Source organism: Hippocampus zosterae, chromosome 2, assembly GCF_025434085.1.
Source record: "Hippocampus zosterae strain Florida chromosome 2, ASM2543408v3, whole genome shotgun sequence".
Lineage (NCBI taxonomy): Eukaryota > Metazoa > Chordata > Actinopteri > Syngnathiformes > Syngnathidae > Hippocampus > Hippocampus zosterae.
Genome location: NC_067452.1, coordinates 17,163,415 through 17,186,519, shown reverse-complemented (window position 1 = coordinate 17,186,519; position 23,105 = coordinate 17,163,415). Strand labels below are relative to the sequence as shown.

The following is a 23,105-nucleotide window of genomic DNA, read 5'->3' as shown; positions in this document are numbered from 1 at the left end:
TGCATCTACACGAGTGGTGGACAAACACTAACTCGAAACCTAACCCTAACCCAACCCTAACACCAAACCTACCACTATCTTTTCCCTGCCCCTAACCAGAAGCCTCAACCTAACCCTACCCCCAAGCCTACCCTTAATCCTACCCTTACCCCTAACCCGACCCCTACCCCAACCCTAACCCCAATCCTAATGCCAAGCCCAACCCAACCCATACCCTTCATCAGCTCAGTGTGTCCCCGACGATCTGCCAGTGGCTCCTCATCTTCTTGACGGGAAGGACACCATAGGTGAGGCTGACAAGGACAACATCATCAACACACACCATCAACATTGGGGGCCCCCCAAGGATGACTCCTCTCTTCGCTGCTCTTATCCCTCTACACAAACAACTGCACCTCAACACAGCTAGCCGTCAAACACATCAAATTCGTAGACGACACCACGACCATCGGTCTCGTCAAAGACGGTGACGAATCTGCGTACCGACAAGAAGTGGAGCAAGTGACGCACTGGTGCAGCCAAAACGACCTGGAGCCGAACACGCTCAAGATGGGTACAGATGATCGTGGACTTCAGAAAAGATCCTTCACCACAGCTGCCCCTCGAACTATCCAACCGCCCCGTGTCAACTGCACAACCGTCATAGAATTGTATTCCACAACCGATCACTTTATGTCTGCTCGAGACTTTGCACATTGTCTCGCAGCTGTCATTGAGTGGTACTACTGCACGATGGTACCCTTACATTACGGAAAGTCTTTCAATACTTATTTGTCATGTCCTTGTTTATCATAGCTGCTTGCTTTTGATAATAAGAGTGTTGCTTGTACTGCCCGAGACAAATTCCTTGTGTGTTTCTACATACTTGGCCAATAAAGATGATTCTGACTGTGATATTGTTTATTCAATTTTTCAAACCAGCAAAAGCTGCGATTAAACGTAAGATACTTCAAAAACCAATTGATTCTCAACAACGTGCACGGAAAATGTCACAATTTCTAATCTCAAAACGTAAACTCAAATTTGATGTTTAATCTGGTTCATCGTTTATTTGCAAGTGTATTTATTCTTCAGTCCAGGCGTTGTCCAGGGCTGATTTCCCTTTGAGATGGCGACATCTAGTGGCAGAATGACAATCATGTCGGCTGCGCGTGATCTCACTGATTTCTTCCTGCTTTTGCTTCACAATCGCAGGACGAGAAAGAAGAACATCGCCATGGATCCCCAACACTTGCTCGGCGATTGTCTCATTCATATGTTTACATTTTTAACCGAGGAAGATTTAATCAGGGCCTCGAGCGTGTGTAGGGTAAGGACACGCGACTATACAACATGCGGAAGTGACTTTAACTAGCCAAACAACACTCAGAATAGGTTGTCTGTTTTCCAGAACTGGCACAATGCTGCCGAGACTCAGTGGTTATGGAGGTGAGTGTTTTGCGTGGAAATACTTTTCTTGCCACCACAGAAATGTCAAATGGTTGTTTGTTTTCTTCTCATCAGGAGGATGTGCTTGCAGCGATGGGGCTTTTGTAGCCAGGCTGTGTTGGGGAGCCCTCACGTCAATCACTCATGGAAGAAATACTTCCTGCGACGATCCCATTTGGAGACAAAGATGAAGGAAGGTCGAACTGGGGGTTACACTTGCAAGAGCCTCCGAGGCCACACAGGTCTGTGAAAAATCCAAAGGTGAAATCGGATGCGTCAAATATACTCGTACTCTGCACTCAAGTGGAAGTGCAGATACTGAAAAAAAGTATTCCATTAGGGCAAATAGTGGGCCTGGTCTACCTGCAAGGGAGCTCACCTCTGGGTCCTGACCTCTGGGACACCCCAACCACAGTCTGCAGTGCTTCGACTGATGGTACAGTCCGGGCATGGAACATCCAGAATGTTAGTGGACAATCTCCAGAATTTCAACACATACATTTGACTACGTAATAGTTACATAGAGAGTTTTTATATACCCCTCGGCAGAATAAAGGATACATAATTTTCCTGTATTCACTTTGAACAACAATTAAAAATGTATATTAGATCTCAAGGATGTCCGAGTGAGTGGAATGTCCTGCAGTGTTGTTTCAGGAGGCTTTCTCTATCTCAAGGGCTCCTCATGAGTCCCCGTTTCCTTTTGGTGTGTGTGTGTGTGTGGTTTGTAATTGGTCTTAAATATGTGACACACTGGTCCCCAGACTGAGTTCTTATCGACAAAGTATGTAGTAAGCAGTGTGGTTGGGTGCATAATATAGGTTGTTGTCAGTTTGTGATGGAGTTCTGCTCCTCCAACAGCTTCACGGCCTGAATTTGCAAGTCAGGAATTTCTGCCGAGTGTCAGTAACTAATTACCGGTATCTGCATGTAACAAACACTCTGGAATGACCTCCCACTGAACATTCGGCAAGCCTCCTCGCTGCCCATCTTCAAAGCCCTCCTCAAAACTCACTTGTATTCTTTGGCATTCGACTCAGCATGACTTAGATTTGTTCTTGGTTTTACTGTTTGGTGCTTTCCACCGCCTTTATTACCGATTTGTCTTACTGTTTATTGTGCATGTTAAATTTCTCCAAATACAGCACTTTGTATGCAGCGATGGCTGTTTGAAATCTAAGTTTTGCAAATGAAAATCTTGAAACTGAAGTTTGCTATCTTACAATGTGCCATCAACCCCCTAACGGACTTCTTGAGCCTGAAAGGTTCACTAATGTGAGTTCATTTCTTCTCAGGGTCAACTCGTGTGGTGCACTGCCAAGCAGAATCCTTTATCTCGCATCATAATTGACGAGCAGCGTGACTTTGTCATCACGGTAGACTCTGCCGGCCTGATCAAGGTCTGGCAAGGTCAGACTGGCCAGGAGGTGGCGTCCTACTCAGTTGCGTCCGCACACTGTACATTGCTACAGTATAATAAGGACAATGATTGGTTTCTATCTGTAAGTATCCTTCCTTTTATTTATTTATTTTTGCATGTGAGGAATGACCACTGTGATCGTAATTTACACAGTCGGAGTTTTGTCCCTGCTCTTTTTCTCAAGGTTGGAACGAGTCCTGGGTCAGTGTGTACACTAGCTGGAACAGCTTTGACTAAAAAATCCAGTATAATGGTGTTTGACAGCTTCAAAGTCAACATACTCTTGGTTTCACCTGACAAGAAATGGATCACAGCTGGCTCAAAGGACAACGTTGATTCAAGTCTAAAGGTATTATCTTTGTTTTGCTGGACAGCGACTCAGCGGTGTTTGACAAATTGCTATTAAGAAATATACATATGAATACTGTTTTTTTTATGTCTGGGTCATCGACAGGTGATTTATGCTGATAGTTTGACCTCCCCGTGTGAGGACGAAGACCCACTGTGCCAGTTAGTGCCAATCACTGGGTGCCAGGCCGCCGTCTTCATCCCCACGCAGTCTGCCAGACTGGCCATGGTCCACTGCAACGAGCACACTAACAACAAAGCACTCACTGTCTTCGATGTCAGCATGAAAAAGTCAAAGTACACGTCCCAGATCCAAGGTGAAAAAGGAGAAAACAAGTGTAAAACAAGTAGGATACCTGTCTTAAAGGTCACATTTGTTGTGTGTTATACATAAAGACAAGGAGCATCCTTAGCAGTTATTCCCTAAAATTACTTTAGACAACAAAACTCGCGTAACCGGTGGTGTCCGACTGCGTTGTGTTTAAGACTGTTGACGACGCACAGCAGGATTTCTTGTGTCGGCTGCGTTTGAGCGTCTCTCTATCAGAAAACTTGACGAAAACAGCAGAAAACAATGTCGTCCCATCAATTACAGGGATGCAGCGTGTCCCTACACAAATTATAAGGCACAGCAATTTAATAATACTTGAACTTGTGAATAAAAATACAAGTTTGTCCAGCTCTAACAAATGCTTGCTTTTTAGTCCAACAGGTTGAGTCCTCTCCTTTGTCGCTGCCGAGCACGTCCTCCAGCATTCTTCTTGAGGCAAAGGACAGCAACTCCATTGTGATGGCAGTTGATTGTCATCTCTTCTTGTATGCTCTGAACGGCGCCTTGCTCGCAAGCTTCAAAGAGCACACAATGCCAATTACTTCTTTATGTGTGGTAAGAATTTTTTACGCTTACTTATTAAAGGGGAAGACAAGTCAAACTTTTTTTAAACACCGTGTTCTATGCGCCCCCACCAATCTGAACATGGCACTCTGATTAATATTGCGTTTGTGGAATATGAATGAAGTAGCAAAATCCACCCATTTTTGTCCATATGAGGAGGCGGCCAATTTCCGAATTGCTAACGACCAATCATGGCTCACCTGTTTGCTCGGTTTGGGCATGAGACGTTCGCAAGCTGAGCCCGCCTGGCACTGTGATGTCGTTTTCAGTTGACAGCAAGTCGCAAAGTGGCCCTCCCTGCGATGGAAACAAACGTGTCCACAAATTTAACAGAATGTCTTGTTCACACTAGTGGGGGCGCATAGAACACACACTACTCACAAAAAATTGGGGATATTTGATTTTCAGGTGAAAATTCAGGATGAGGCTAAAATGCAGTCAAGCCTTTACAAGTGACCTTAATTTGACCTTCTCAAAGCTTTTGAATGCACATGTCCAACTGTTTCAGGATACTTTTTGCACAAGTTGTTGTTCTCTAATGAGCCGCCGTACACTTTGTGAAGGGTACAGTGACAAGCCTATACCAACTGAGTTGTCATGTCGAGGCTCTGCACATCAGAACCTCAATAGATCTGAGGGCTGACCTTCAAGATGAGTGGGATGCCGTGCATCAGCAGACAATAAGACAATGCGTGAACAGCGTGAGACGTCATTGTCAAACTAAGTAATGCTCAATGGCACAGGACGAGTAATTGAGACGTTGACATTTTTTGTTGATGTGTACGCACCATTGTATCAATGAACTGTTTGAGATGAGGAAATCACCAGTGCATCCTTTTACTGACATGTCCTACATTCATGATACGATAGCACTGTAACGTGAACGTTTTACATTTCCCATAAATGTCACCTGAAAGACCAATATCCCTAAGTTTTTGGAAGTGGTGTATTATTGTAAAGATTTTTTTTTGAATTGACTCCCCCTTTAAAAGTTTTTATTTGCACAACTGCACAATTTTTAATTACTTTTAATGAATATCAAACTGATTATCTAACATCAAACTAACTTCAAACTGGAGGACGTGAGGACTGAATGAAACAATAATGTAAGGTAGCAATATTGTGAAGATATTTTGAGGGATTTATTATAATTGCCACTCATTCCTGTGACATTTCACAGGACAGCTTCCGTGTGGTAACAGCATCTCAGGACCTTTCTTTGCGCGTGCTGACCTGGAAACGTGACAGAGACGGTGGGTTGAACTTGGAGAGTCGATACCACCTACTGGGAGGTTCTCACACTATGTCAAGGTTTGTTCTGACATTTAGATATCTGTGCAGCATTAAAAAAGAGCCAGAATGTAGATTGGACCTAATGTCATGTCTCTGTTTCCTGTGCTTTTAGAGGGTTCAGCCTCGTCGCTTGTGACTACGCCAGCGTTGTTGGTTCAGTTGAAGGGAAGGATGGCAATGATGTTTTAAAAGCTTACACATTCACTTCCTGAACCCGCAAAACAGTGGCGACGTGAGTTTTGCACAGCCCCCGAAAGAGAAACATTGGCTCATTGTTCACTGTCATTGAAGCATGATTTTATTTTGAAGTATTTCAGGTTTTTCTTTTTTACAAAGGGATAACATTGTCACTCTAAAGGCATTGAGGGAGACTCATATGCATGATAACAAACCGGTGTTCGTAAATTGATTGGCTAATTCTGGAGCTGAACGTGACCAGTCTTAAGGCAAAACATTGCATTAAAAAAACTGTTCTTCATTGCGTTGCCTCAATGTGGGGGTGAAGAAATGCTAGGGCAGTACATGTCATGAGTTGTATTCATGTCACATCATACTGACACAATAAATATTTTCAACATTAAGGCACAAAGTGTCCCCTCCATGTTTCCATATGTAGCATCTACGCACACGTTAAAGGAGACTTTGTAGGGTCTTCTGCTTTGGTGGCAACACATCTCATGTCCTCAAGGATACAGCGAAGGACTCTAGTCATGGACTCATACACTTGGCTTCCATCGTTGGAACTGCTTCGCATCTGTTGAAAGGTGAACATCGTATGACATTGTTGACAACAAATTTGGACTGTAATTGTCCAATGCACTCATCACGCTTACCCAAGTGAACGCCTTGATAGTACGATTCAGAAATGCATGTTCAACCTCCTCAGGTAGTGTCAGTAAATGAGCCAGACAGTCCAGTATGCACATTAATGTTTCTTTGGGTGCCTATGGAGATGTGGAGTAAGTACGAAGATAACAGCCACGTGACTAAAAGTGTGGAGATTTTTTTTTAGGTTTTACCTGGCCAAGTGTGTTGAGGACAGTTTGCGCATCAGTGTTTTCAAGGTTCAGGGCCATGGCATCCTGGAGACAGATGACTGGCTCCTTGAGCTGCTCCAGCCATGCCCACATCAGACCTGTGAGGATGAAGGGATCCCGCTCCATGCAGAGCCTTTCCCATGCGCCGCCTTGATTCAGCTCCGCCTGCAAGAACACATTCAGCACTCACACTTGTCAACTAATCTTAGGTCTGTCAGGAGTTATTAATATTGATTTTGAGTATGTATCTAACACACATTTACCTGATGTAAAACATTGAATTAGCAATGTGATCGCTGACAGATACCTGGTATGACTGACATGTCACCGCAGAGTGACTACGGGATGTGAAATGAGCATGCCATCGTTGAATGTAAATACAGGGTGTCGTCCTCCCTCCCCCCCAAAAAATTTCAACATTTCAAAAGCAATTATCTTCAAAACTATTAAGTCGAGTTCAGTGAAATTGAACAGTTCAGGTGTTGAACATCCTAAGTGATTCTCTGCCTGAGTTTGTCAATGCGAGTAAGAAGAGGGGGGACATAAATATAAATTCTTAATCTGTTTCTAAAAAAAAAAAAAAAAAGTGGGCGAACTCAAAAATTTAAGGCAACAAACAGATAGAATTTTCAGCTGTGCAATTGAGCTACGTAGTTTGAGTTGCTGTTGAGAAACGTGGCTTTCCAGCATTTCACAATAAATAAGTGTTGACAGAACCACTGTCACTTGTATTGATCCCCAACTTAAATATTAGTATGAACACAAGATCTAATTAAAAGCAACTCAGCAAATTGTTTTGGAGCAAACAACGTGCTCACTGTTTTAGCCCCCCCCCCCCAACCCGCAAAATACAACTTGTCTTTTTTACAGTGTACATCCTGTAAAAAAATGTAAGTTATGTAAGCTTATGTTATATTATTAATGATCATTTTATGTTTGAGCATCATATTATTTAATGTTAAGCATACTTAAATTATATTCTGTTGTTTAATAATTGCTTAGGCATTTTTTTTTATGTTGATAGGTTCTGATTGGCTGTTAAAGTAAGAGAAGCAGGAAGTGATTTTAGTTACGGGGTTGTGTTCTCGGACGTGCTGCGGTGCAGACGTTTTTTTCCCCTCCTTTTATTAAACTGCATTGAAGGATTCCATCTTTCCATCTGTCATTCGCAAAGAAGAGCCATCCACTGAAAAACAACGAACCCCTCAACTTAGTTATTTCAATCACATTTGCCCAAATTATCGGCTTGCGAAAGCTTTATTTGGGGCTGTCCTGTCTTATCTCACTGGATTGGCCCGGATCAATTACCTGCCACGTTAACACTTTGTTCCTGTGCTCTTCTGCCCCATCGAGAAAAAGGTCCACTGCTAGCGCCTGTGCCACCAACAGCCTCCTCGCCTCCAGAGATAACTCAGACTGCAGAGTGATACATGGCACCTCTGACTGCTCCTCATCTCTCTGCTGAGACTTCCTCTCGCTTTCTGCCAACTCTTCTCTCTGCTCAGCCTTCAATCTGGAGAGCATACTACCTTTTTGGAGTGGGCCATTGTGTCCAACCGATCCACTGCGTTGGATGGGCATCTGTCTGACTTTCTTCAACAAAATGGAACCGTCCCTTTCATGATTCTTGACTTGCCAGAGAGATCCTGTGGAGCTTTGGGAGATGTCAGATGTGTTACTATTCCAACTCTTCCACTGCGTTACCGGTTGAGCAGTTTCGGATGGAGAAATTGGCCTGGCCACGTTGCCCTGTGAGAGGGAGCCCAAGGGTTGTGTCAGGAGGTTGAGCTGCGACCCCAGACGTCTTAGATCAGACTCACTGTAACTAAGACTCTTGCGATGGTAGAAGATGGGCGGTTCATGAAAATGTCTCGGTAAGGTCAGGGAACCTGGCAAGCGAGGCTCCTTTGCGCAAAACTGAGGCCCAAGCTGTTCAATGATACTGAGGGTCATCTCAATGTCATGGATGTCCGGCGCCTCCAAAACGTCCTCCTCGATCACTTGTCGATTCTCCGCAATATCCAACAGCAGCCGGGACACAAGGTGAACAATCTTTGGCAGGTACCTCAATTCTTTCCGCTCGGGGCCGTGCAGAATGTGTCTCTGACGATTGAGGTACTGAGTCAAGGTGACGGGTTGGAATCGAGGCTCAGTGCAGGAAAACACACTCCTTAGAGGGGCGAGGAATTGGACAAACTCGCGGACACAGCTCAGCTGACTACGCGTCTGGATGGAACCGGGCCGTTTAGCCCGAACATACAAGATCGCTTGATTGGCTGTCATCCTCGTGGCATAGGCCAAAAAACATGCCATTAACACACCTAAGAAAAGGGAGAGAAACTATGTTGTGACACTGCCATTGGCGCAAGGTCAAACAGTCATGTCAACATTCCAGGTGCAGCTCTACCTGTTCTCCCAAGACCTGCATGGCAGTGCACAGCTACCTTCCCCTCCTGCAGTGCAAAGGCCATAACTTTAACAATGTCCAGAACAGTAGTCAGGTTGGCCACTCCATAGTCACTCCACCCAAAGTTGTAGAAATAAACTGAAATCACACGCGGTGAGACTTGAGTAGCATTATACACTCACCAAAATCAACGAAGCACTTACTGTTATTCTCCATAAAGGCCTCTGGATTGTAGGAGAAACCACTCTCTGGCTCCAGAGGGTTTCCACAGCTTGCATGCTCACCAGGTATCTGGAGGTTGATCACCGTTTTAATGCCATTCCTTGAAATGAACACAAGTGGTGTGAGCTCATAGCGCCTGTTGAGAGAACTTGTCACGAAAGGCGCATATACCTTCTGAATTGCTCAATAACGTTATACTTCTCAATAACTTCAGTCGAGGGCCTGGACATCGCAAGAAGATGATCAGTCACCCTAAAAAAATAATAAATACCATCATGCTTGGAAAAAAAAGCCACTTTCCAGGACATTGAGATTGAAGGTGGACGTGTACCATGATGAGTAAAGGCCTTTAATCGCCTGTTGGTCATCACGCCAGAAATGCGGGTTGTCATACTTGCAGCCTTGACCACCACAGCCGATAGAACATTGCATGTGTGCCGGAATGACGTAGCGAATCGCCTCTCCGAATATAGTGTAATTTGCCCTGGGCGCTCTAACTACAAAGAGGTACAAAGTAAGATGAAACAAGTCCTGTAGAAGTGATGACATCAACATTCCAGAAATAGAGCTGAAGAGTTTAATCTCAAAACACTGGAATGATTAAACTCAGAAGTAGCAAATGCACATTCAGTGGTTATCGGTCTGTTATCAGTACAAATAGCCCGGTGGCACATTATCATACACAATTACAATTTAGCTCTTAGGTAGGAGACATACTGCACCAGGAGCAATTACAATCACTTACTGAATTCCATCAGAGCACCCCCATGGGACCTTTCATGGAGTGCCATATGAATCTCCCCTTAGGTTGATGTCCACAGTCATAGCAGAGCCTGAAGACACTATTTTTACTAGTTGGAGCAACAATGAAATGACAGGATCGCTCACTGTCTAAGTCAAATCCAGGCAATATATTCATCTGTTATCATCTGTATGTGTGCATAAATTCAGTGTTCAAGAAAAATATGTTAAACATAAATCTATCAACAATTAAATGGGAATGGGAAAAAAAACATTTACCTGCAAGTGATTCTCAGGTGAACACCATCTCAGGGCTCAATTGCCCCACTGCTGCCAAAATATGTGACATCAACCTCCCCAGCTCTGACGTTACCGCTCTCTCTTTGGATCTGTGGAAAGTCAATCCTTTGGCCTCCCTTGATTTGATTCGCCTCAGATTATCTCTGTGTGCAGGGGAGGGGGGGGGGGAGGCGGTTGGGACTGTGCCCTCAGATATCGTGGTCCCTTTTTACCTCATCAGATATCGTGGTCCCTTTTTACCTCATCAGGATGGTAAATCCAGTGTAGGAATAAGGGACATTAAAAACAGCATGGAAAATTAGGAACGATGTGGGCTGTGTACAGACACAGGTTGCTCTGGTTCTTCCTCTTATTCTTAGTCTAGAGTGGGATAGTGTTGGGCTATTCTCGTCTCCTCTGGGATTAGACTGCTAATCTTATTATTGTACCAGTATAAAATAAAGCACTCACTACTCAACAAAAATCATAGTATGATCATATCAACTTTGCCTTCTGTTGCAGTGTTTGTATCTGCAATCATCTGCTAATACTGTATACTCCTATGTGGAATTGCTAAAGATAAGTAATTTATAAACACATCAAATTGTTTTAACCAGATTATGTTTGTTACAGAAGGGTTTGGGAAACTTTTGCAACCAATATGCTAATGTTCTACAAATAGCGGTACATTTGTAACGTACCCAAAAGATTTAATCTGATTATTTACCTTCCGTCTTAAAAAAGATGGTTTGGTTTGTGAAGGCATTGGTTTACGATGTCTACCATTAGGGATAACACCCAAAGACTTTTTAGACCACAATCAATTAGTTATATTTGCTGCATTGGCCGAAGTTACATACTCCATATGAAGTAAATCAGTTGATTTTATTTAACCACTAAAGGAAATTAACCCTTTAACTTGATGTATTATTATCACATTAAAGGTGCAAATCTTTAACATTTATTTAACCTGCATTAAAGCTAAGAACAAAGAAGTGTGAAATATTTGTACTAAGGTTTAATGAATTAATTAGATACCGTTTTTGAAATGGTCCGGGAGATGGAGCTCAACGATCTATCTATCTATACATCGACGTACTGTATCTATCTTTCTGTCTGTCTATCCACCTACCTGTATATCCATCTATTATTTACCTACCTACCTATATACTGTACTGTATTTACCTAGCTACCCACCTAGCCACAGTACGCGCGGAATTGTTCGTCAACCTCACCGCCATATTGAATGTGGCATAGACTCGCGACAGGAGATAAAGGCTAAATCCCATTTCTTGATTTGCAACCTCCTCTGTCTTCAATCGTGGGTCCTCGCTCATCTGTTTGCATGTTAGACTCTCCATCCATACACCCCTTCAAGGAATCGATGTGAAAAACAAAGGAGCCCGCAGCGAAGACGGACAAACGTTAGGAGATATCAGACGTCCAGTCCTCGTCGTCGTCATCCCATAGAGACGTCGATTAAAGATGACGTCACACATTTGAGAACAATTCGTCTCCATTGCATAGGCATAACACAGTACAATTCCACTTCATGCTTTATGTTTAATACAGATAATCGCCAAATAATTCATAACATCAAGACCTAAAAATGATATTGTAGCCTCGCTGGAAGACTGGGTGCCCCCATAGCATGCTTTGCGGCACTAAGGATGCAAATACAGTCGTGTTTAATGGCATGTTTTGTGTAGGTTGTTCTGCTTACAAAAATCAAAGCGCTGTTGTCCACACTGCCTCGGGAGCGCCACAGTAAAGTATATTCAAGTGGTATATTTAATTACAAACAATTTAATAAAACAGGGTTACTGAAATGATCAAACTGGACAAATACATGTAGAAAAGGCCAAAAAATAAACATGAAAACGTAAAAATGAAAACTGCTCTGAATAAGTGACACAATAATAAAGCAACAAATACATTTAGAAAACAACTTTGGACGAATGAAGTTAAGGGAGGAGGCTAGTTCGATTACTTCTCAAGACCATCTCTTTGTTAAGGTAGAAAAAAACAGAGTGTCCTCAAGTATGTCTTGATCAATGGCAAACAGGAGAAATTCAGATGGCCCTTCGATTTCAGGAATCAGAACCACACTTTGGGTAGCTAATATTAATAATGAGACTATTATTATGCCGATAAAATCAAATAAACAGCTTAATAACATTGTTTTCTTTATTATGCCATTTAGTATGGTGTTTTATATGCACATTACATTCTTTCCTGCTCTGTAAACTATAATTTTGTAACGTTATTGGCTAACAAAATTATTCCTTGTTTGTAAACCTTATTCAGCCAGGATACTGTAGTTTAAAAATATGTTTTTTGTTTGCCATGCTTTGTCTAGTCCCTCACCTAGGACCTGTTTGCCATGGGTGACCCTGCCAGAGGCATAAAGCCCCAGACAACTTAGCTCCTAGGATCATTGGGACACGCAAACCCCTCCACCACGGTAAGGTGACAACTGGAAACAATAACATCCCTCTGATGATGTGGAAGGTCTCTGCGGACCATGACTTGTGTTAAAAGATGTCACTCTGAAAATGTCAGAAAAAGCCTATTAGAATTCAATTTGGGGTGAATCTGAGGCATTTTGATGTTTCAATATTAAGTATAACTGTGTTACAAACATTGGTAGCTTTGTTTTGGTGCTTAATGATGTCAAAAGTCTGGGGTGTCAAACTCATTTTTTGTTGCGGGCCACTTCGGAGTTACCGCTTCCCTCGGAGGGCCGGTGCAAAAAAGAAATTATTTATTACTCATGACAATTTGACATTTCAGTGCAGATTTCAGCAAGAATCATGATAGTTGACACACATGATTTGCTCCCGCGGGCCACATTAAATTATGGTCCTTGACTTTATTATGGCGGTCATAATTAAGTAGACTACATTTTGTGTGACATTGTACAATAATGAGATTAAAAGGGGAATCCATTGTGTTCGGTATATATTAATTCCCCAAATATATCAGTGTGTATCCGTTTGAGTGAATTATATACATTAACTTTATGTACTGCAGATTTGTTTGCATTCGTTTACGAGCAGATTTGCCACATTCAACATGGCGGACGCACTGACGTCTGCTCAAGGTATCTCTTTGGTCACCTCCTTTGGGAGAAATGTGACTTGTAACAATTTAAAGAACAACTGCCTTCATGAATACAAGCAATCACACATTAACATCGGGTATACTGTAAACACCACAGTGACCTCATACACATTTTTACATTAATGCAAAACGACACTACCCAGTCACACCTCTTCGTTGTTCGTGTTGATTTACTTCAATTACTGAGGAGCGAGTGATTGTATGTATCTGTTGTACTTACGTAGTAATTACCTAATATCTTAGCAACAGGCCAACCCACCCAAGGCGCCGCCTTGAGTACGTTTTCAACATTTCATTGTCGACTTCGTCATTTCCAACAGATGGCAGCAAACAGCCATGTAACAGTAAGAGCCGTATGGCGCATGTTGCTAAACGACAACCGGTGCTGACACACATTTCCGGGTTCCACATTGGCAGACACGTAAAGCATAGCGGGAAATGAGTTTTTTTAACTTGTCGCCAGCCTTATTTTGCTCACGGTAAAACTACTTTTCCCGAGAAGCATCGCAAACGTTTTAACAGCTGTCCGAACCAGCTGTTTCGTTGAATTTGCAACGATTCGTTTGAACGTGCCGGAACTTGATTTGCTTTGCTTTCAATACAAAATCTACGTTTGTTTAGATTTTGTGAGACCTGACGCATTTTCACTGAATACATATTATTTCTGTTTAGAATTTTAGCAATTGCACAATAAATAAAATATGCGCATTACTACGTCGTGGTGTGATTAAGTAAGGTTGTCGTTGCTATTTTATGCTGAAAGTAATAAACAGAATTTGTCTATCGGTTCCCCTGTCGTCACAATGAGTCCACGCCCACTCCTGCGGTAGGGCTGGGACAAGTCGATGGAGGGGCGAGGAAAACCTCAAGGCAAAACGATGAAGATATCCTAAGGGGTTACAGCGTCTGTCCTTAGTGGGTCTTGAACGGAGTCATCTGCATGACCAGAGACACCACACCAGCATCAAAAGACGCAAACGCAGCAACCATGCAATTCAAATACAGACGAATTTGAGCAACCAATCGTTCTTCAAGGTTACATCGCCTGAACGCGCACCGCTTCCTTCTTGTCTGAGACTAGCCGGCTGACCCGTTGTCATCCATCACGACAATGTCCGTGGAAGATCAGGGCTACCCCGACCCTTTGCTGTTGCTCCAGGCCGGTCCGGAATGGATGCGGGCCGAGATCCAGCGCCTGTCCCGGGAATTGGGCGAAACCACCAACGAGAAGATCCAGGCGGCTGAGTACGGGCTGGTGGTACTGGAGGAGAAACAGCAGCTCAAACAGCAGTACGACGAGCTAGAGATTGAGTATGAGGGTGTAAGGCAGGAGCTCGACTTGCTGAAAGAGGTAAAATGTACTAGAGATCGCGTGCACTCAAGTATGTTGATCATTTTTAAATATTGTAGTTTTTCATTATGTTGATTAGTTTGTTATTTGAAGTATGTTCCATCATAAAATACTTGTCCCTGACGCTGTAAGCTAAAGATGAGAAAGGGCTGCTTCACACCCAACCGCCTCTTTGCTCAGGGTATCGCTGTTGCACTTCAACCTTTTATTAATTCATGCTTCTTTTTGAATGTGTCTGCCATGGCTACGCAATACATAGTATGTGGTTTGTGCTTTATTTTCATCGTGTGCTTGTCTTATGAGAACGTTGCCTCAGACATGAGATTTTTCCATACCAAACTGCTCCAAAAATCAGGACATCAAATGTGTTACAGATCCAAATGATCATGATCCTAATCAAAATGACCACATTTTTACTGCCTCTCTGGTCGGAAGAGTTCCTTCCGCAGACAAGAATGACCATTTTCCGTTGCAAGGGGCGGCACAGGTTTGAATTTTGAAACCTTCCCGCGCAGGAGAGGAGGATGAGCCGCCGAGGGAGGAAAGCAGGCTTGTTGCAATCCTTCAGGAATGGGAAGAATGTGACAGTTGAAATTGATTTCGAGAGTCACATAAAAGAGGTGTCTGTTATTCAACAGTGGCTGGAGTAGCAATAAGAAGCTGTAGCATCCATTAACGAAAAAGAGAGATTGCCTCTCTTCTCCTGTTCCAAGAAAAATGCGACAAAGAAGTCCTGATACATGCTGTCATGGAGGGGGAAAACAACAAATCCCTGCCCTGACAGGCTAGTTTGTGGTTGGTCATATCTCGCTTTCAGATACACTGCTGCTAATCAAGTATAAAGTCAGTAGTTGGCTCCCTGTCAAAGCAGGGCTTTCTCGCTACCGTTGTTGGACGTTGCTAACATTAACCACAGATGAAGGGAGGCATGTGGCTTTATCTCATCAGCCCTACCCAACAGCAGTCTGAAGGAAAGTCGAAGGCGATGCTATCTGAAATGAAATGAACACATTCCTGAACACATTCCTCTCCTGTCCCTCTTGACGTCCTCTCTTCTTCCTGTTCAAGGACCAGTGACAGTAATAAGACTTAATTGGAATGTGATTAGCCCGTAACACGAGAACTATGCAAACATTTTCTCATTACTTACACAGCGTATAACCTTCTTCCAAGCAATTTCCAAGTGAAATGCTCAGGTCCACTGTGCTGCTGTTTATTTACACTGGTGGAAGTGATCTTTGACTACCCCTTGTTGTGTCTAGGTCTTAGGCAGCCTGAAATAGAATGCCCAGGAAACACAACGTGTGATTCTCATCAGTCAACCAAAATACATGATGTGTAAATACAACTGCAATGTTTTTCCTACTGATTTTCTATGTGCATGGTGTGTCATTCCAAAAGCAAGATTTGCTTCTTGTTCAGTTTTGGACAAAAACCACTGGCCATAAGCCTGTTCTTGCATTCTTATCCTATGTAGGATGGGCTACTAATATTCCCACCCACACATTTATTCTACTTTCCCGGCAGTGTGATGGATGAAATTTGTGCCATGGTGTTGCTTAGTAACAACACACTTCTATGCCCGAATGTTCGCGGCCAAGCTGGTTCCACAGTAGATGCTGTTGTTTGAGTGTATTGATTGATGTGTGCCGAGGGATCCTCTCCTATAGCTTGATGGACTTAAATCCTGATATTTTGTCATCTTAATGGTGACTTGCTTATTGCTTAATAGTTATTATTAATCTCTATTATTATGAAGAAATATATGTGTATTTATATTGTCACTCAGGTGCATTGTCAGCCATCTGGCACAATTTCAGCCAGCTGGGTTGTTCATTCTCTCATTGGCTTTCAACCACATTATTTGCTCTGCCATTATTTGCAACTCTCTTGGGACACTTTGCCATCCATTATGTTTATTTCCTCTTCTGTGGACATCTCTCAGGCGAAAGAATGAGGTAAAACTAAACAAAACCTAACATGTTGACTGCCATTTTCTCGTATGATACCAAAAGGCCACCTGCTGCTATATTCTGGTGTAGTAGGCCAAAGACACACTATTTCTAACAATGCAAAAAAAAACATGCACCATATTGAACTAAGCAAATGGTGGAAACAAGCTACTCTCGATTTGCAGGGTGTTGAGACAAACTGCACGCCTTGTCTGATAATGAAGTTGAGCGTGGATTACTGTTCCAGTCAAGTGAAGGCACTAATGACGTTATATTGCTCTAACTACACTGTCGGTAGCTACAGGGCTTATGTTCCCTCAGCTCTTGTTGATATTCTTATCCTAAGCTAGTCACAGATGACATCACGTGCCGCACCTTCAACTGTTAATGCACGAGAGGGAAGCTGTAGCTCCTGTCGCACTGTGTCGTCCAATATGTGCTTTCTCTGCCGACCTACGTTTGTACTCTTGTCAACTCCTCGAGTCCTGAATATGTTTGGTAGCAAACAGATTCGGGTTCACACCATTTGCCCGTCGTGTCAATGTGGCAACAGCTGTGCACTGTGGAATTTAAGTTGACAGTCACAGCCCTAAATATTGTTGGGCTCTTTAAAAGCGTGTCTTTGTAGTCAGCCCTGTGGGCCTTTGTGAGGTGTGTGAGTATGTGAGCCTGTTGGGGTTAACTGGCCTTTGGTGTTATAGGGGACCAGATTAAAGGCTACAGCCAACAGGAGAGCGTTCAGTTCAGCGCCCTGTTGTGCATGTATTTCAACAGAATTGGTGATTCTGATCCCGCATAGCCCTGTGTTCTGGAACAGCTATATCAGGAGTTAGTCTAAGGCCCTCCCAGCATTGATGAGGTATTCTGATCATTCCTCTTATCTATTCTCCACTGCAAGTCTGCAGTTGAGGGGTAATCTTTTTTAAATGCCCCTAAATAAAGACCCAAATCCCCTCCCCTCGGGGCATAAGAGGATGAATCATCAACCACTATGCAGGGTTTAGAGGGGACTGGGCATCTGCCAAGCCCACCCATTCTCAGCGGCCTCCGGTCAGTGACAGCCAGGTGCCTTTTTAAGAGAGTACCTCTTAACCTTGGACAGGGACTCCACTCTGAGGAGGTAAGATATTACCTGGCTCGGACATTGTCCTACTCCATCAGATGCAAAGTCTAGAGCAGTGTTTCCCAACCTTTAGTGCGCCAGGGCGCACATTTCACATTGAAGAAATGTCACACAATTGTCACATTGAGAAAATGTCACAGCAAACCACACAAAATAATAGGGGTGGATGAAAAAACAATTTGTATTCGGAAAATTGTTGTTGTTTTTTAATTGATGCAAGTGTATCGAACCGACTTTTTCCACTTAAAAATATACCCATATAGCTCATCAGCTAGTTCCTGCGGAAGGCTGGTAAGGTGGTGGTTCGCCGCCCTCCGGGCGGCTCATCAGCTAGTTCCTGCGGAAGGCTGGTAAGGTGGGCCTTCGGCCCACAAAAGTGTTGTTGCTTTGTTAAACTTTTTGTTCATCTTCATTGCTTATCGCGAAAATAAAGAGATGTTTAGCTCTACTAAATAACTAACAATTTCATTGCAATGCTTGTGGGTAGACAACATTTTTTCGCTAAGATGCCCGCGCGATCGTAGTGAGCCACTGCCTGAGCGGCGCGCAGTGGCGGCGCGCAGTGGCGGCGCGCAGTGGCGGCGCGCAGCGGCGCGGTGAAGTAGGTACGTTTTGAAAAGGGACAGACGGAAGGACAGACCGCGTGCGGGACGACGCGCAATATATATATATATATAGATATATATATATGGGTGTGCAGTTGAGGGGTAATCTTTTCTAAATTCCCCTAAAAAAAATTATATATATATATATATATATATATATATATATACACACACACACACACACACACAGTATATTGAATCATCATTTACTGGATAGATAGTCTGAATTCACTTCAAGGCAGTCTAGCACGGTTCAACCAGTCTGGAATCCGGTTACAGGAGACTCCTGAGCTCTAAAAGCAGATGATGAGGTCATTGAAAATACTGTGCAACAATACAATGTTTCCCTTGTCTTCGTTTCTCTTCTGTCAGACATGTGTCTAAACCACAGAAACAAGGTCCCCTCTCACCAATTTGTCTTTGGGAATTTCATTTTTAAGACGTGCAGAATATTAGATTTTTTTCACAGCATGACTTCCAAGAATTCATCTTTTCCTTCATGCTCATCAAAAAGTTTGTTTTCGGTCGTGTTCAGTCATATCTGTGCTGACACAGTGGCAACTTCCTGGATTTTAAAATGAATTAATTTGCAGTAATGGGAATGTCAAGTTACGGCTGCTAATGTTTCTAATGTTACCAATTTAATACAGGGGGAAAAGAGAATAATGTTCCAGGAACATACAAAAACAAACTAGGAATGTGAAGAGATAGGCAATGACAATGTTCTTGCCTGATAAATCGTCCTTATATTGAAATATAGTCCGCAAGCTCCTCCTTTGTTGCCTCATCTACATCCTGTTTATGTGAAAGGTAACTTTGTTTTCTTGAAAGATAACTGCAGTGGGAAGCATGTGAATTATGGCTCACAATAGGCCGGATATCTTGAAATGGATCAGAGGAAATGATCACATGTTGCTCAGCAGTGAAGTCACCTCAGCCAGAAACATGGAGGAAGTCGACACCAACACCCATTTGGCTGCATTTCCATGTCATAGCCTCGACAATTGAATTTAAGCGTAATTTTTTTGCTACCCTAATAACTCTCTAGCACAGCCATTTGTACAATTATACGGTTTGTTTGTCTATGTGTGTCCAGTTCAGGGTGTACTGTATTGCTCGAAATCAGCTGGCATTGGCTCCAGCACGCTTGCTACCCTCGCAAGGATAAAGCGAACCAGATCATGGATGGATAGTTTAACCATTCATTTTCATGGCTTGGATTATATTTTTGACTCTTTGTCAGTGTGACCGAGCACTGGTTCCCGTCTCTCTAAATTAATGAAACCAAAGAGCAGAAACTGAAAGGGAACGCCTCATTTTAATTGAGCAATTTAAAAAGATTACCGCTTTTCCTTGAGGGTTCCTTTTTTCTTGATGCTAGGACACAATCAGAGACCAGTAGTGTCTGCAATCTGTCCACCATAACCACTCCCCAGCGATTCCCTCCATCCCCTTCCCAGAGTCCTTTTAAGGCTTGTGCGTCGGATTATTGCAGTGTGTAGTTTCCAAGGCAGAAGAAGCCTGTGTGTGTGTGTGTGTGTGTGTGTGTGTGTGTGTGCGCGCGCGCGTGTGTTTTAAGAGGATGGCACAAGTTGGGGCTCTTGGTTTCACGACAAAAATAACATAAGTGGTTAGGTGACTAACTCTCAGGGGCTCTGGGAAATGGGGATTGCAGACAGAAAGGATGGAGTGCATAATGGAAGGGGCACTCTCCAATGTAGGGTTGAATGCGAAGAAGAATAAAATTGCTGTACATTGTACATGTGCCAAATCAAGTATCTCAGTTTGGGGAAGCACAGGACAAGAGTAGCGATGGTTGACAGAGCAGTATCGAAGATAGACAAGCTGAGTGAGATGAGCCCTTCGAACAAGCGTCTCTCTGCGGCCTTGACTGCCATCGCTTGCCACTTTTGACCGCCTCAGGCTCAGTCACTGTGATGAGCGTAGCAACTGTGCCATTTGCCTGGGGCGAGGCTGCGTGGACATGGGCCTTCTAATCCAACACCATCAATTAGGTGAGATAAGGCAGTTTTTGCATTGCGACTTGAGATACCCTGAACCAGTGTGGGACATTCCAGCGATAAACATACAAAAAGACTGTAAAGAGACGATAAAGAAACTCTGGTCCGTCCCTCAAATCACTTTCTTCCCTTTGTTCAAATGCTGCTTTACTAGTTGACAAGTGAACCCGCACCCCCCCCCCCCCCCCTCCCCCCAAAAGTACATGCTTCCTTGTGATTAAATGATAGTTAAGGTTCAAAAAGATTGTGGCTCATTATCTAAAAAGCGACACACCAAAAATGCATTTATCTTCTGGCTATAACTCGTATTTCTCTCATTCATATCTCAAAATAGTTTTGCCATTACATTCTGTTTTACACTAACCGAAACATTCTCCCCTTACTTAGAAGCTAATTAAACTCCTGAGACCTCATTGGCATAATGCCTGTCTTTATTCTGAAATAGGAGAGCAGCCAAGCTGTACATTCATTCATTCATTTTCCGAAATGCTTAATCCTCACTAGGGTCGCGGGAGGTGCTGGAGCCTATCCCAGCAGTCTTTGGGCAGTAGGCGGGGGACACCCTGAACCGGTTGCCAGCCAATCGCAGGGCTCACAGAAACGAACAACCATCCGCGCTCACTACTCGCACCTAGGGACAATTCAGAGTGTTCAATCAGCCTGCCATTCATGTTTTAGGAATGTGGGAGGAAACCGGAGTACCCGGAGAAAACCCATGCACACCCGGGGAGAACAACAACTCCACACAGGGAGGCCAGAGCTGGAATCGAACCCTGCACCTCTGCGCTGTGAAGTCGATGTGCTAACCACTGGATTCCCGGGCCGCCGCTGTACATTCACATCAGGGTTAATTTTTTTTACAAGAAAATTCAATTTTGTTTTAGTTATAATTTAGTTGTCTGTTTATATTTTAGTTTTAGTCCAATCTTAGTCGACGAAAACAGAGCAATTTTTGTCAACTAAATTAATGATCAATATAGTCGGTGTTTCTCTTCGAGATACATCAAAACTTTGACACAGAAAAGTCTAACACCTATTTGTAAGGGTATTTTAACATGCAAGACACACGTTTAACACAGCTGTGTCTTTATTCAACTTTGTTTCAAGAAAAAATGTTGAAATGACAATACGTGTATTATGCCACTTTAAAACTGAGCAATTAGTTTTCAGCTAAATAAAAAAACTTGCATAATTGCCCCAGATTAATGTCAACAAATGTCAGCATGTTTGTACATTTTGTTTTAGTTTCATTTTTGTCATTTGTGACGAAATGAATGATGACAATTTTTAGTCTACGAAACTAACACCAATACACACACCTGAAGTGTCACATCATCCTTCTCCAGGTGTACTGTGAAGCGATAATTTACTCTTGTGCCGATATTGGTGAGTACCGGTACTAACATTTTGTCCAGATTTTTTGTATATTCCTTGAATCTTTTAAGCTTGGGGTTGAAGATAAATATGCACTGAACGTACACTGGAATAACAGCTGAATGTTATCAAAGGCAGCTTGTGGAAATATTTAAGATTTTGTTTTATGCTTGAGGATGTCATTTTCAGGCTGGCTTGTAACAAGCTTATAGGTTTGTTTTTTTGTACAGCCACTCCAAACCACTCCATCGCTTCGGGCTTTCTTCCTTTTTTTTCCCAAGAGAACCTCTTGTGATGCACAAACTGTAAGGATAGACGTTTTTTGAAGTGTCATACCTCCGGGAGAATTGCCTTTCTCCTTGAAGCAAGCATATTCCTTTTTCAGGAAGTATGAATCCCCTTCACACTTGGTTATTGTCCGGTGCACGCCCTGCTTCGCTAATATGATTTACTAGCATCTCAAAGCCCTAGCGGGCTTTTCCCCCTCTCCTCCATAACAAAGGTGAGACTCTTCGCAAGGGCTGAGCACCAGGTGCTGCGGTATCGCTGGCCGGTGGGCACACTTTCAACATTCATAGCCTTGAATTTCTGGTCTCTGCAATAATTGACTGTGGTGCAGTGCTACGGAGCAGCGAATATGTCAAACTCCCTCCCCGTTAGGCTGCTTTCATGAGCTTTCTATGTGAATATTCTAGGATCACCGCCCCTTGTGCGGAAAAAACGCGCCGGTTCAAATTCAGAATTGATGATGAAACTGTGACTCAATCAAAACGGAGGGGGACAACTCGAACCAGTGGGCAGTAAATCTCTGCAGATGGCCACTGAAGACTCAAATCCAAAGCAATCATTAGCTTCTCCGTTACTCATTAGAGCAGCGCCATTGGTGTTGGCATTGCATCTGCTAATCAGTCACTGGCTGTAAATTGAGTTAACTCCCGCCGGCGCACAGTGGCACGTGGCATGGTCTGCATTCCTCACACAACAATGTTGTTACAAAAATAAAAGTGTTGTTCCTGGGCACAGTACTGGCTCGGCATGCAGTGATGGACCACGGTTCATGTTTAAAAAAAATGCAGCAGTTCTCAAGATGCCTTTAACCACAGCCCCTCCTTCCGCTGCCCCCCTCCAAAGAATTGTATTGTTAGGAGTTGATAGTCTTGAGCTTAATAAAGGAATGCAATACATCTCGGAGCAATGTAGCTGACTGCTCAGTGGCCCGTGAGTGAACATGGAGCCACAGGAAGTAGGCGGGAGGATGGCGTTGCTGTTTATCATGGCAAGCTCTGACTCCACGTGAGCTGTGATTCACGAGGCAGAAGATTCCATTCGCGGTGTGTAACTGATTTCCCCCTTCCTATTCCACTGTTCTTCCCCGGCCAGCATCCAGATGGAGTGTCTTCCTGGCACTTTGTGAAAAACTGCGGTAGTACCCAGTGGTCTCTGCATACAAATGTCTGAACTACTTTTAGCACGTTATGTTGTTCTA

The 23,105-nt window shown here is 43.3% G+C and overlaps 3 protein-coding genes and 1 long non-coding RNA gene across 6 annotated transcripts in view; 3 read left to right on the top strand and 1 right to left on the bottom strand.

Moving 5' to 3' along the window:
• Positions 1-882: 882 nt before the first annotated feature.
• LOC127596247 (protein tyrosine phosphatase domain-containing protein 1-like) lies at positions 883-11,563 on the bottom strand. 3 transcript variants are annotated; one of them, XM_052058521.1, is made up of 15 exons: positions 10,332-11,563; positions 10,071-10,180; positions 9,796-9,883; positions 9,382-9,547; positions 9,222-9,302; positions 9,032-9,150; positions 8,829-8,966; positions 7,730-8,742; positions 6,404-6,586; positions 6,218-6,328; positions 6,012-6,138; positions 4,292-4,388; positions 3,553-4,042; positions 3,352-3,444; positions 883-1,858 (listed from the first exon to the last, which is right to left on the bottom strand). In XM_052058521.1, exons 3-12 carry the CDS (start codon positions 9,839-9,841, stop codon positions 4,357-4,359), a joined length of 2,016 nt encoding a protein of 671 aa, XP_051914481.1. In that variant the 5' UTR covers positions 9,842-9,883; positions 10,071-10,180; positions 10,332-11,563; the 3' UTR covers positions 883-1,858; positions 3,352-3,444; positions 3,553-4,042; positions 4,292-4,356. The 3 variants fall into 3 exon arrangements, with proteins under 3 accessions (XP_051914481.1, XP_051914479.1, XP_051914478.1); XM_052058519.1 differs by lacking the exon at positions 10,332-11,563 and having other exon boundaries at positions 883-1,588; positions 1,808-1,858; positions 10,071-10,303; XM_052058518.1 differs by lacking the exon at positions 10,332-11,563 and having other exon boundaries at positions 10,071-10,303.
• Positions 1,109-5,965, top strand: fbxw12 (F-box and WD repeat domain containing 12). The gene is made up of 10 exons (XM_052058522.1): positions 1,109-1,309; positions 1,391-1,428; positions 1,504-1,670; positions 1,769-1,893; positions 2,724-2,930; positions 3,033-3,197; positions 3,303-3,513; positions 3,901-4,082; positions 5,272-5,402; positions 5,497-5,965. The coding sequence occupies exons 1-10, from the start codon at positions 1,109-1,111 to the stop codon at positions 5,594-5,596; spliced, it is 1,527 nt and encodes a 508-aa protein (XP_051914482.1). The 3' UTR covers positions 5,597-5,965.
• LOC127596267 (uncharacterized) lies at positions 6,586-8,269 on the top strand. The gene is made up of 2 exons (XR_007961423.1): positions 6,586-7,315; positions 7,636-8,269. It is a non-coding gene; the product is annotated as an uncharacterized LOC127596267 (long non-coding RNA).
• A 2,449-nt stretch (positions 11,564-14,012) lies between the features above and the next one.
• Positions 14,013-23,105, top strand: part of LOC127596244 (protein bicaudal D homolog 2-like) — a 34,422-nt gene continuing 25,329 nt past the window's right edge. Inside the window, exon 1 of the mRNA XM_052058515.1 lies at positions 14,013-14,544. Within this exon, the coding sequence (XP_051914475.1) occupies positions 14,305-14,544 (240 nt within the window). The 5' untranslated portion in view covers positions 14,013-14,304. The remainder of the gene's footprint in view (positions 14,545-23,105) is intronic.